The following is a 12,050-nucleotide window of genomic DNA, read 5'->3' on the forward strand; positions in this document are numbered from 1 at the left end:
TAATTAAATTCAAGAGAAAGCTGTAGATATAAAATTCTTTAAACAAATTTTTTCAAAAAATTTCTAAAGAGAAATTGTGAAATTATCTCACTGAATATCGACTTTTTATTTTAAAAACGAAAACGGAGTCGCAACCAATCATTTTTATTAAGTGTGATTAGATCATTTTAATAAAAGGTTAGATTTACTAAAACGATGATTTTCGGTCTACAAATTTCACGAAATGAGTTAGTGAGTCGGTTACATATGAGGAAGGACTAATACCCTCATAACGCCCAAAATTGGTACCTAGTTGGTTACTAGATGTCCTCCCTTTTTCTTTAAAAAAAAGTTTCTTTTCTCTCTTTTTTCTCTGAAGATGGCCCTTAGGCCGGCCATGATGTCCGGTGAACCGCCGCCGTGGCCACCGGCCGTCATGAGGTGGTTGAGTGACTAGGAATATTGAATTTTTATTTATATTTTAAAATATTTTAATAACTTACTAGTAAATGTTATGTAGAGGTCCTTGTATTAGGAGTCAATTTGTATGTTGGTCCAAAAATTAGTCCATGTATGTTAGATAAAAAACAAATCAGACATACTGTAAAAAATTTCATTTATTTTTAATATTAAAAACTGGTCCATGTATATCAGCATGTGGTACATATGGCAAGTCACGTGTCAGTGCCCTATTATTTTGTCAGTCACGTCACTTTTTACTAGTACAAAAGAATGAAATTTTTAACAAAAAAGACTAATTTACACTTTGATCCAACGTGTAGAGACTATTTTACCCCCTTAGCCCAGATCTGAAGGCGATGCCTTCTAAACTAAATAAAAAACTCGAAAAATCCAAAAAAAAAAAAGACCTATCGATTCGTCCTTTTTTAGAACATACACCCCTCACGCCCTCTTTTCCGACGTCCAAACGAACCCAAGGTCCTCTCGCGTCGAAAAGGGGCCGTTCCCTTACCCACCCACGGCATAGATTAAACCAATTAATCATACTGTAATTCATAGTAGAATTTATAAATGGTATAGATTAAACCAATTAGAGAAAGGTTACAACTTTTAGCATTGTTGGCAGAATTGAAACTTAAGTATAGAGTAATTCATTTAAACACGTCTCACTTAGTCGTATTTATTTATTATTTTGCAAAATATGATGTTAGTTTTATTTCATTATTTTACAAAATCTTTTCTTCAGTCGCTTCTAGCGTAGCCATACTTTGTGAGGAGGCAGCCTGAGACGTTTACCTCTTTAACATTACACTCCCTGTATAAAGATAAATATTCTAAATTTTATTAAGTTTAATCACAGTTGAAACTCTCCTTGTATAAATATTAAAGTAATTAAGTTAATTATAATTAAACTCTATAAACTCATCCTATATAAAGAGTCTTGGGTCATCCTAGATGCGTCGGAAAAAAACAACTCATTCTCGTTCTCACTCCCAACCGGAAAGTTAGAAACCCTATGCCCTAGCTTTCATGGCTTATCGGGAAAATGACACCGGAACTACCCAAACCAAGCCTCTGCCTAAGGATACCAAGAAGAAAGATGTTAACAAGGAGGATCTTGTGAGTCCCCATTTCGAGTTTATGCTTTAGTTATCTTTATCCATTTGTTTTTATTTTGACTTATAACTTAGGTGATTTTTATTTTCTTAGCATGCACAATTAGAAGAAGACTTGGCTCTTAAGCAACATTTGGAGTTACGCGTAGAGAGAATTTATGATGTTGATCCTGAAGTCCAAAAAGTAGCTCTTGAGAGCATGAGGTAATCTGTTATTTGCGAATTTGAAGTTAAAAAATGTAGAGGAAATAAGAGTTTATTTTATTGTTCACGGTTTTCATTGAATGCTTGTATGTTTTATTAATATTTGATCAGGCTGATGCGTTTTACTGTTTGTGGGAGTAATTCCAATGCCGAAATACATCATCATTTTTACAATTTGGTTTTGTATCCTTTTTAGGCAAGAAGTCCGCACCTCAATTAGCTCCATGACTTATGTTCCAAAGCTGTTGAAGTTTCTCCGACCTCATTACCGAACCCTAAAGGCATTTTATGAGACTATGCTTGATTCAGATTTGAAGGTATTACTTATTTTGCTTTAATGATCTTTTGTAAATATAATTTGGCTAAGCAATGCAAGGAAGGATGATTATGATGGAGTCATTATTTAATATTGGGACTTTGTTGGTAATATAGATGAAATTATTGCTTTATATATGAAATTCAGGGCATTTAATTATTGGTTTCAATAGTTTTGTTTGTTTGTTAATTAGGTTAATAAATTCATCTTACAACTAACTATATTCTAAAAATCAAGAACTTCCTTCTATTTTAAGAATTTTCTTCTCTAGTTATATTTATTTTTTCATACATCCTACATTATTAAATTACTTTTATTTGTTTGCAGAAATACCTAGCTGATATATTATCTGTGATGGCATTGACCATGTCTGTAGAGGTCAAGCGGGTAGACCTCAGTTTTTTTATCATACTTACATAAGTTCTGTTTTATCTTCTCAATCCCCTCTTGCTTTTACTCCAAATTATCTATCATTTCTTTTATTTGAAAATCAAACAGGAGAGCTTGAAGTACAGATTGTTGGGTTCAGAATGCGACATTTGTTCATGGGGCCATGAATATGTGAGGTGAGCATTTATTTGGTCTGATAAGTTATTATATTTTACCCCTTTGCTACTGGAAAATTTGTATAACAAATGTTTCATTCGCTATTGTTGGCCGAACTTGTTTAGATCATTATAATAGCTTATGTTTATCTGTCTTGCTAATCTAACTTTCATTTCTTAGAATCCATATCTAAAGGATGATCTATGTGAATATTTTCCTTCTCATATTGTTGGAAAACCTAGCAGAAACCTTTTTGGCCTTACTTGTTAATTTATTTGTTTTTAGGATATTGGCAGGAGAAATTTCGCAAGAGTATCTGATGCGACAGGTTAGAACTCTTACGATTTATAGACATCTAGTAGTCTTATGAGTGATGCACTGTAAAACAATTGTCTCTATAGGTTTCTCCTAAATGGTGAGATATTGTATTTACTTGCTTTTTCCGCCAATACAGAGTGAAGATGCCCCAGTTGACGATCTAATGGAGCTTGTGGAACAAATTGTTGCTTTTCACATGAAGGTTTAGTTATCTTATTATATCAAGAAGAAATTGATGTATTGTAGAAGATTTTTTTTTTCTAGTATTTGCCATGCTTTCCAGTTTCTAACATATTTGTATGTTCTGTACAGCACAATGCTGAGTCTGAAGCTGTTGATCTTTTGATGGAGGTATTCATCAACTTTTTCTTTCCTTCAATTTTTTATTTGGGGAACCTCTTGCTTTTATAGAGCTTGAAACATATGGTTTACATCCAATTGCAGGTTGACGATCTTGACCCTTTAACTGAGCATGTTGATATTACAAATTTCAGGAAAACCTGTCTATACCTCACTAGTGCTGCGAGGTAATTGGAAATTAAAGCTTGTGAACAACTTGTTTATGAGACAATTTATAGGAAGTGTTATTTGTTGTTCTCCTACTGTATGCTTCTTTGGTAAATTCTAATCGAGTATTCTCCATCAATCATCTTCGAAATTTATTATGTTTTAAGTTCTGAACTAAAAGTTTTCAACTGGATATTTGATTTAGTGTTATGCATAAATGCTACAGTTCATCTTTCTCTCCTTATGTTGACATTTCATACTGACAATACATTGCAGATATCTTCCGGATCCAGATGACATTTTATTTATGGATACTGCATACTCAATATATCTTGTGTTTTACGAATTTGCAAGTGCACTTCAGATTGCGCTTTTCCTTGACAACCTGGAGGTTTGTTTCTGTTATGCTCCTCTGATTCATGCAATGTAGCATTCTTGAAAAACTCCTTTCTCAGGATGTCAGTATGAGTTTCATTTGTGAATTTATTAATTCTCCCTAACAATTTAGAATGTGCTCTTACAGCATGTTTGCGAGGTGTTCACTTCTTGTGATGATCTATTGATGAAGAAGCAATTTTGCTACATTCTTGCTCGACAAGTAAGTTCTACATTTGATTTTCCTCGATTCTTTGTGCTCACTAGATTTGAATTATTTTTTCCGAGTATATGAGACGGTTCATAGTTTCTTCTAATTATGGATGATTATTTTCTCATGTTTAAATTTGGGGTTTTTTTAAATTCAAATTTCTTTAGAATTGTTAGTCATGTAGGTGAATAGAGGTATTAGTTTATTTACTTTTTGCAGGGGATTAATTTTGAACTTGATGATGATATGGTTGAGGATGATGAAGATAGAGAACTGTCACAGGCTATCATCAACAACGTTAAATTAAGTGAAGGTTATCTCACCCTTGCTCGTGATATTGAGGCTATGGAGCCTAAATGTCCAGAAGACGTCTATAAGGTCTGGACTTCAACACTCGGTTAAGATTTATTTACATTAACTTTGTCCGTGTTGGCTATCTTTTGTCTTCATCAAATTGATGACTGGCATATGCGATTTTGTTAGACTCACTTGCTTGATGGTCGTGCTATTGCTGGTGCAAATGTTGATACAGCTAGAGAAAATTTGGCTGCTACATTTGTCAATGCTTTTGTTAATGCAGGTTTTGGCAAGGTATGGTTTGCAAAACTTAAAAGTATGAAAGCATAGGAGCCTAGTTGTTTTCTATCAGTTAATACGTTTCCCCTGCAGGACAGGTTAATGACAGACCTGGCTGACTTTTCAAGTGATGGTTCATCTGGAAATTGGCTTTTCAAAAACAAAGAACATGCGAAGATCAGTGTTGTAGCAAGTTTGGTATGTTTATTGAAATACAAAATTTACATCCATATGGGCACACATAAATTGTTACTCAGTTTCCTGTTAGGAAATTCAATTAAAATATTAGGATTTCCAAATAACAGGGCATGATTCTATTGTGGGATGTCAACTCTGGGCTTGCTCAGATTGACAAGTATTTACATAGCGATGATAACTTCGTGATTGCTGGAGCATTATTAGGAGTTGGGCTCGTCAACTGTAGTGTTACTAATGATTATGATCCTGTGAGTTTCTTTCTACTCTTCATCTCTTGGTTTATGCAGAGAGTATAATGTTTGCTATATGTGTCCTATTTTGTTTTTAGGCTTTGGCACTTCTGAGTGAATATATAAATAAAGAAGATTCTTCAATCCAAATTGGTGCAATTATGGGTTTGGGGATTGCATACGCAGGTGCTCAAGATGAGCAGGTTTCTCTCTCTTATCTGTGATTTTTTATTGGATGCACATCATTTAACAATTATATTCATCTTTTGTTTTTTGGATGAGATTGTGGACTGTACATAAGTAATTCTAAAGAAAGCTTACCAATGTTATTGATAGATACTTAACAGCCTGATTGCCATACTTAAACATGAAAATGTCCCCCACGATGTCATTGCCTTTACTGCAATTTCATTGGGTTTGGTTTTCGTGGGTTCCAGTAATGGGGAGGTTGCGCAGGCAATTACAGATGCTTTAACAGGCAGAAGTGTGTCAGAACTAGGGCAGCCACTAAGTCGGCTTCTAGTCCTTGCTCTTGGTCTTATATACCTTGGGAAACAGGTGATTAACTTGTTGGGGGCTTATTGATATATATATTTGTTTCTCTTAAATGATTACTGTGATATGCTAATTTGGAATAATATATCCTAACTGTTCAGAAATGCTTACTTAACAGGAAGGTATGGAGGCCACTTCGGAGGTCTCAAAATCTTTTTCGAAAAAGATGAGAAATTATGTTGATGTCACATTGCTTTCTTGTGCCCATGCCGGAACTGGGAATGTTCTGACGGTATTCTCTGAAATCCATTAAAATGTTATTCAATACTAAAATTAGCATAATTTTGGCAAAACTATATTATATGCAGGTCCAGAAGCTTCTTGGTCATTGTTCACATCTTGAAAACGCTGAAACCTCCCAAGGTTCTGCTGTGCTTGGGATTGCCATGGTAGCAATGGCTGAAGAGATAGGTCTTGAGATGTCAATTCGTTCACTGAAGCATTTTTTGCAGTATGGTGAGCAGAAAATTCGGCGAGCAGTTCCTTTGGCTCTTGGTCTTCTGTGTATATCAAACCCAAAGGTAATTTGATTACTTCTTGCTGAACTACTTATTTCACAATTTGCTGTACCTTACTCTAAAATCCTAGAGTTCAAAATGTTGGGAAAGCTGCAGAGAGATAATTAATCTTTTGTTTTTTTTTTTTGTTGTTGTTGTTGTTGTTATGATACGCCTCTTTCTCACCATTTTATCTGTTGCACGTGTATTCTACAGGTCAATGTGATGGACACTTTAAGTAGGCTTAGTCATGATACAGATTTAGAAGTTGCAATGGTAATATGGTTGAACTCTATATTTTTTGTTGTTTTCGATCAGCTCCCATTTAAGTGTTTATATTGGTGCTACAGGCTGCTGTTATCTCCTTGGGTTTGATAGGTGCTGGAACTAATAATGCTCGCATAGCTGGCATGCTACGCAATCTTTCAAGTTTTTATTACAATGTTCCTGGCCTTTTATTTTGTGTATGTTTTTTTTTGTATTTATCTTTGTAGTTTCTTGCACGATACATGTGCATTTGCTATAGAAACTAAGTCTGAATTGCTTTTGCAGGTGCGAATTGCTCAAGGTTTAGTACATATGGGGAAGGGTCTGTTGACACTTAATCCCTATCATTCTAATCGCCTTTTGTGTTCACCGTAAGTAGTTCTTCCACATAAATAAATATTCACAAAATTATATACACTGTTGACTTGGGGAAGAGGCTTTCTTTCTGTAAAATGCTTCTGCGTGCTTCATTTTAGTTGGACCTTGTGAAAAGTTTGTTGTCTTTTGTTATCACCAGGACTGCACTAGCTGGTTTGGTTACAATGCTACACGCATGTCTTGATATGAAATCTATTATTCTGGGGAAATACCATTTTGTTCTTTACTACCTTGTTTTGGCAATGAAGGTTTGTTTCAATATACCAGTATGCTACTTGCTTTCCAGTGTTGGTATGTATTTGTTAATGCAGCAGGTTTTCTTGGTCTCATATAATGTTGTTTTCTTGTACAGCCAAGGATGTTAATGACTTTGGACAAAAACCTAGAACCTATTTCAGTCCCCGTTCGGGTGGGGGAGGCTGTTGATGTTGTAGGCCAGCCTGGCCAACCCAAAACTATCACTGGTTTCCAGACCCATTCAACCCCTGTCCTTCTGGCTGCCGGTGAGAGAGCAGAGCTGGCTACTGAAAAGTAAGTTAGCTTCTGAGTGACTCGTGGGATGTTGCATGGGTTTAAGATGTCTCTAACGTTATTCCATTTTGTACAGGTATGTCCCCCTCTCGCCCATCCTAGAGGGATACGTTATTTTGGTAGAAAATACCGAGTACATGGAAGATAATTAGGTTAATAGCTGGAATTTTGGAGGCATGGTAGGCTACGTTAGCTTCTAGTTTTTGGTTACTTTATGATTTGTTGTGTATAGTAAAATTCCCGTTTTTTCTTTACAACTGCCCCTCTGCTTATAATCGCAAATTGCCGCCAGGCAAAAAAAAAAAACAATTTGGAGGAAAAAAATTTAGGGTTTTTAAGCGTTACTTAATAGGCTTTTTTCAATGAAAGAAATAATATAAAACTCTTACAATATTATAGTAATTATTTTATATTATTTGTATTAATATTTTTATATTTGTTCTTGAATATTTATAAATTATAATATATATTTATTATTAAAATATTAATAATAAGGCATCCGAAAAATATACTTTTTTTACAAATAACAAATCGATGAAATCTTATATTACAATAAGAACATACTTGATCCATGAAACTGAAACAAAAGTGGAATTTTATAAACTTAAAATATTCTGTTCCTCTTATAAGTCTTCCCATGGCCCATTTAACCTGCAAAATGCAAATAATATTTTTAACAAATAGTTATGCTATTCAGAAAATTATAGTAAAAAATTTAAATTCATGCAGTAAAAAAAAATATCTAAAAAATAAAAGCATTAAATATTTGCTACCAATTGTACTCATTATTTCATAATATTTTCATATGTACCTTGATTTTAAAATATTTGTAACATTGAGTAGGTAATCTAAATTCATTCATTTTCCAATATGTTCAAAACACAAAATAAAACATAAAAGCTATTTTATTTGCCATTGTGTCCAATCTATTTATGGTTTTTCTTAATTTCCATGACCAACATTTGGAATAGGATTATTGGGGAATGAAAAAAAATACCATTCTCTTTCTCCGCTACAAAAATGAACTACAAATTAATTAAACATTTTCAATGATAATAATAAATATCAATTTAAAATAAATAATTGAGGAATATACCACACTAGAATTTATTTTATCAATAAAATTTTGATTAAACATTCTCTTTCTAACATGTATTTTTTATGCTAAAAATCTAATTTTGAATTTATTTCAAAATAATATGTATAGTTTTATTGTATCAGCCAACACTTTTTTTTTTGCATTTTGTTTCTGATTTTAAGAAATAAAAATAAATAAAATAACAACCTTACGTAACAGGTACTATATTTCATTATGTAAAAGCAATGTTATTGAAAAGGATATGTTGAAACCATTTTTGGAAATCGACTTCTTATTTTAAAAACGAACACAGAGTTGCTGCCAATTTTTTTTATTAAGTGTGATTAGATCACTTCAAAATTTGATCATTTTAATAAAAGGTTAGATTTACTAAAACGATGATTTTCGGTCTACAAATTTCACGAAATGAGTTCGTGAGGCGGTTACGTATGAGGAAGGACTAATACCCTCATAACGCCCAAAATTGGTACCTAGTTGGTTACTAGATGTCCTCCCTTTTTCTTTAAAAAAAAGTTTCTTTTCTCTCTTTTTTCTCTGAAGATGGCCCTTAGGCCGGCCATGATGTCCGGTGAACCGCCGCCGTGGCCACCGGCCGTCATGAGGTGGTTGAGTGACTAGGAATATTGAATTTTTATTTATATTTTAAAATATTTTAATAACTTACTAGTAAATGTTATGTAGAGGTCCTTGTATTAGGAGTCAATTTGTATGTTGGTCCAAAAATTAGTCCATGTATGTTAGATAAAAAACAAATCAGACATACTGTAAAAAAATTTCATTTATTTTTAATATTAAAAACTGGTCCATGTATATCAGCATGTGGTACATATGGCAAGTCACGTGTCAGTGCCCTATTATTTTGTCAGTCACGCCACTTTTTACTAGTACAAAAGAATGAAATTTTTAACAAAAAAGACCAATTTACACTTTGATCCAACGTGTAGAGACTATTTTACTCATCGGACAAAATAGAATCCGACTCTTAATACAATAACATTTATAATACTTTTACCATCTAACATGTAAAAACACAATCATCAAATTAAATTTCAGAAAGTTATGTGTTTCTATTAACACCTCATTATGCATACAATAATTAAATATTTAAAATTTGATCCGAAATTAATAATTAAATTGATAAAATAGGGGTAACGCGTTGCATTGCCGTTGAGCTGCTTATAGCTGTCCTCAACCGCAAACCAAGTGGAAGAAATGTAGAAGACGATGTGATTTGTAAAGAAATAGTCGTGAAAACATGAAAAAGAGCATTCTTATTTTAAAGGAAACGTATGAGTCCATTTGGTTTGCTCCTGATTTTAGCTTTGGTTTTTGCAGACTTGTCTTACTTAGGCAAAAGAGGTCCCCAATGTGAAGCCTAATTTTCCTTTTCTTGTACTCAATTGTTTTAAGTACCCAAAAATGAAAATGCTATTCTAAATTAAAACTTTAATATCATAACAATTTACTTCTAACCAACGAGGGAGAAGTGGATAGAAATTTAAAATTTGAAAATAACATTATTGGGAAGAATAATTATAAATCTCGAATATGTATTATAAAGTGGATATAGAGGATATTAAAAAATATTACTTTTTTATATTTAAAGCATGGTAGTCCGTGCTTATTTTTTCAAATGATACCATATCATTTCGCTTTTCAACTGATACCATATAGTTTATGTTGTATTTCAGTTAATATTCCACTTGTTTTGACCAATTTCAATCAATATTGGCTTCTAGTAACCCATATATGTCGGTACAAAATTTTGATATTTTTAAACAATTTTTAATTTTTTTATCTTAACCACTTTAATTTTTCTATAATTGCATTTAGGTATTAAATTAAATTATTAAAATTAATTGATAATTTTAAAATATATTTATATATTTATGTAGATGCAATTGAGATATATTTACACGTATATAATATAATTTATTTTTGACCAAAATAATATATAATTGATGAAGAAATTAAAAACTAAACTTTAAATATATATGTGAAAAGTATTTAAAAACGTCGATGAACCCAAAACGATATACTAAAGCATATTAATATAAGCACATAACAATACTAAAACAAGAACGATATTCACATCGATACGATATTGGCTATTTAAACTAACAATCATTTATTTTGTATTGAAAAAAAAGTTATATATAAATTGATATTAAGTATAGACTAATGGGTTAATTTAACTTTTAGCCTTCAACTTAATAATTAGGTTTTTTTTTGTCTATTGCACTTGAATTTGACAACTAGATTCATTTTAATTATTAAGCTTAACAAATGTAAAAATTTGATAAAAGGACACTTTAAGATTATGTTATGCCATCACTTAAAAATTAAGACACATATATATATTTAAAATTTTCATATGATAATATCGAATAATCTTAGAGCACTACATCAACATGGTAAAAACAACCCTTACATAAATTATAAAATATTAAACATATTCAAAATTATGTAAATATAAAATACTTTAAATACATATAGAATATGATAAAATATAAAAAAAATTAAATAAATACATTAATTACGAAATCTAAGGGCCCCTTTGGACCTCCTGTGTAATACGTTTAGCTTTCTTTTTAGCTTAAGCTAAAATATCTAATCTCACAGCTATCACTATTTTTACGCTATAGTCCTATAAATGCATTGCCCATAAAAAAGACTCTAAAACGAACCTAATACTTCAAATTGAAAAAAGAAACATTTAAATGGTCTTTTACTAAAATGGGGAAATTACCAATAAAAGTCGGTTTTTTTCAAAATTTACCGAAATGGGCCAATTTTTTTATTATTTATCGGAATGGTCCATTTTTCGAGAAATCGCGGCCATGTCAGCGCGATGTCAGGGTACATGTTAGGACATCGCGTCCACGTCAGCGTGACCTGCTGACGTGGAAGCAAATCGCACCCTCAAAGACGCGATTTCCTTCCACGTCAGCAGGTCGCGCTGACGTGGACGTGATGTCCTCCGCGCGTGAACAGTACCCCAACGGTCAAAAAATTTGACCGTTGCCCCCCCAACGGTCAAAAAAAAACTATAAATACCCCCCACCCCTTTATTTTTTTTTCACAAACAAATCCTATCTAATATTTCCTCTCTAATCCTCTCAATTTCCTTCCAAAATTCTCTCAATTTCCTTCCAAAATTCTCTGAAACCCATATTTAATTTCAATTTCCTCTCAATTTCCTTCGAAAATTCTCTCAAATCCATATTTAATTTCAATTTCCCCTCAATTTCATTTTTTAAAATAATTTTAAATTTTTTTATATTTTCATCAATCGCCGAATCATTGATTCGTCTTGATAGGAATCACATATCGGTGGAGCAAATGAAAATGGTAAGTATTAAATTTAATTTTTAATTATTATTTAAGATTTTTTATTTATATATTTTTATATTATTATTAATTTATTATTTGTTATAAAAGTCTGAAGATCGGGTATTGGAATGCAATATTCGGAATATGCATGCTCCTCCATCACCGTTAGTAGAGAACTACCTGCGGGAAACGGGTTTTTGGCACGTGGCGACAGTAGGCCGGGGATACAAGTTGGACCCGAAATTGATTAGTGCGTTGATCGAGAGGTGGAGACTCGACACGCACACATTTCATCTTCCATGTGGAGAGTGCACTATCACTCTAGAAGATGTCAGCATGCAGTTGGGATTGCC

The 12,050-nt window shown here is 32.6% G+C and overlaps 1 protein-coding gene across 3 annotated transcripts; it reads left to right on the top strand.

Annotated features, from left to right (window-relative positions):
- The first annotated feature begins 849 nt into the window (after positions 1 to 849).
- On the top strand, positions 850 to 7,658 carry LOC107929387 (26S proteasome non-ATPase regulatory subunit 2 homolog A). 3 transcript variants are annotated; one of them, XM_016860793.2, is made up of 25 exons: positions 850 to 1,560; positions 1,651 to 1,760; positions 1,957 to 2,077; positions 2,404 to 2,463; positions 2,575 to 2,642; positions 2,908 to 2,950; positions 3,077 to 3,142; positions 3,253 to 3,291; positions 3,385 to 3,467; positions 3,724 to 3,838; positions 3,971 to 4,045; positions 4,253 to 4,411; positions 4,517 to 4,624; positions 4,703 to 4,807; positions 4,915 to 5,055; positions 5,136 to 5,240; positions 5,374 to 5,595; positions 5,711 to 5,824; positions 5,901 to 6,113; positions 6,306 to 6,365; positions 6,440 to 6,553; positions 6,642 to 6,727; positions 6,874 to 6,982; positions 7,087 to 7,265; positions 7,342 to 7,658. In XM_016860793.2, the coding sequence occupies exons 1-25, from the start codon at positions 1,471 to 1,473 to the stop codon at positions 7,415 to 7,417; spliced, it is 2,661 nt and encodes an 886-aa protein (XP_016716282.1). In that variant the 5' UTR covers positions 850 to 1,470; the 3' UTR covers positions 7,418 to 7,658. The 3 variants fall into 3 exon arrangements, with proteins under 3 accessions (XP_016716282.1, XP_040954522.1, XP_016716283.1); XM_041098588.1 differs by having other exon boundaries at positions 4,566 to 4,624; positions 4,708 to 4,807; XM_016860794.2 differs by lacking the exon at positions 6,440 to 6,553.
- The last annotated feature ends 4,392 nt before the right edge of the window (positions 7,659 to 12,050 follow it).

Source organism: Gossypium hirsutum, chromosome D08 (assembly GCF_007990345.1).
Source record: "Gossypium hirsutum isolate 1008001.06 chromosome D08, Gossypium_hirsutum_v2.1, whole genome shotgun sequence".
Lineage (NCBI taxonomy): Eukaryota > Viridiplantae > Streptophyta > Magnoliopsida > Malvales > Malvaceae > Gossypium > Gossypium hirsutum.

Coding starts and splice junctions, on each gene's coding strand:
- LOC107929387 (XM_016860793.2), top strand. CDS start 1,471: ATGGCTTATCGGGAAAATGACACCGGAACTACCCAAACCAAGCCTCTG. Junction 5,596..5,710: donor TTATATACCTTGGGAAACAG/GTGATTAACTTG, acceptor CTTACTTAACAG/GAAGGTATGGAGGCCACTTC. Junction 6,554..6,641: donor TTCCTGGCCTTTTATTTTGT/GTATGTTTTTTT, acceptor TTGCTTTTGCAG/GTGCGAATTGCTCAAGGTTT.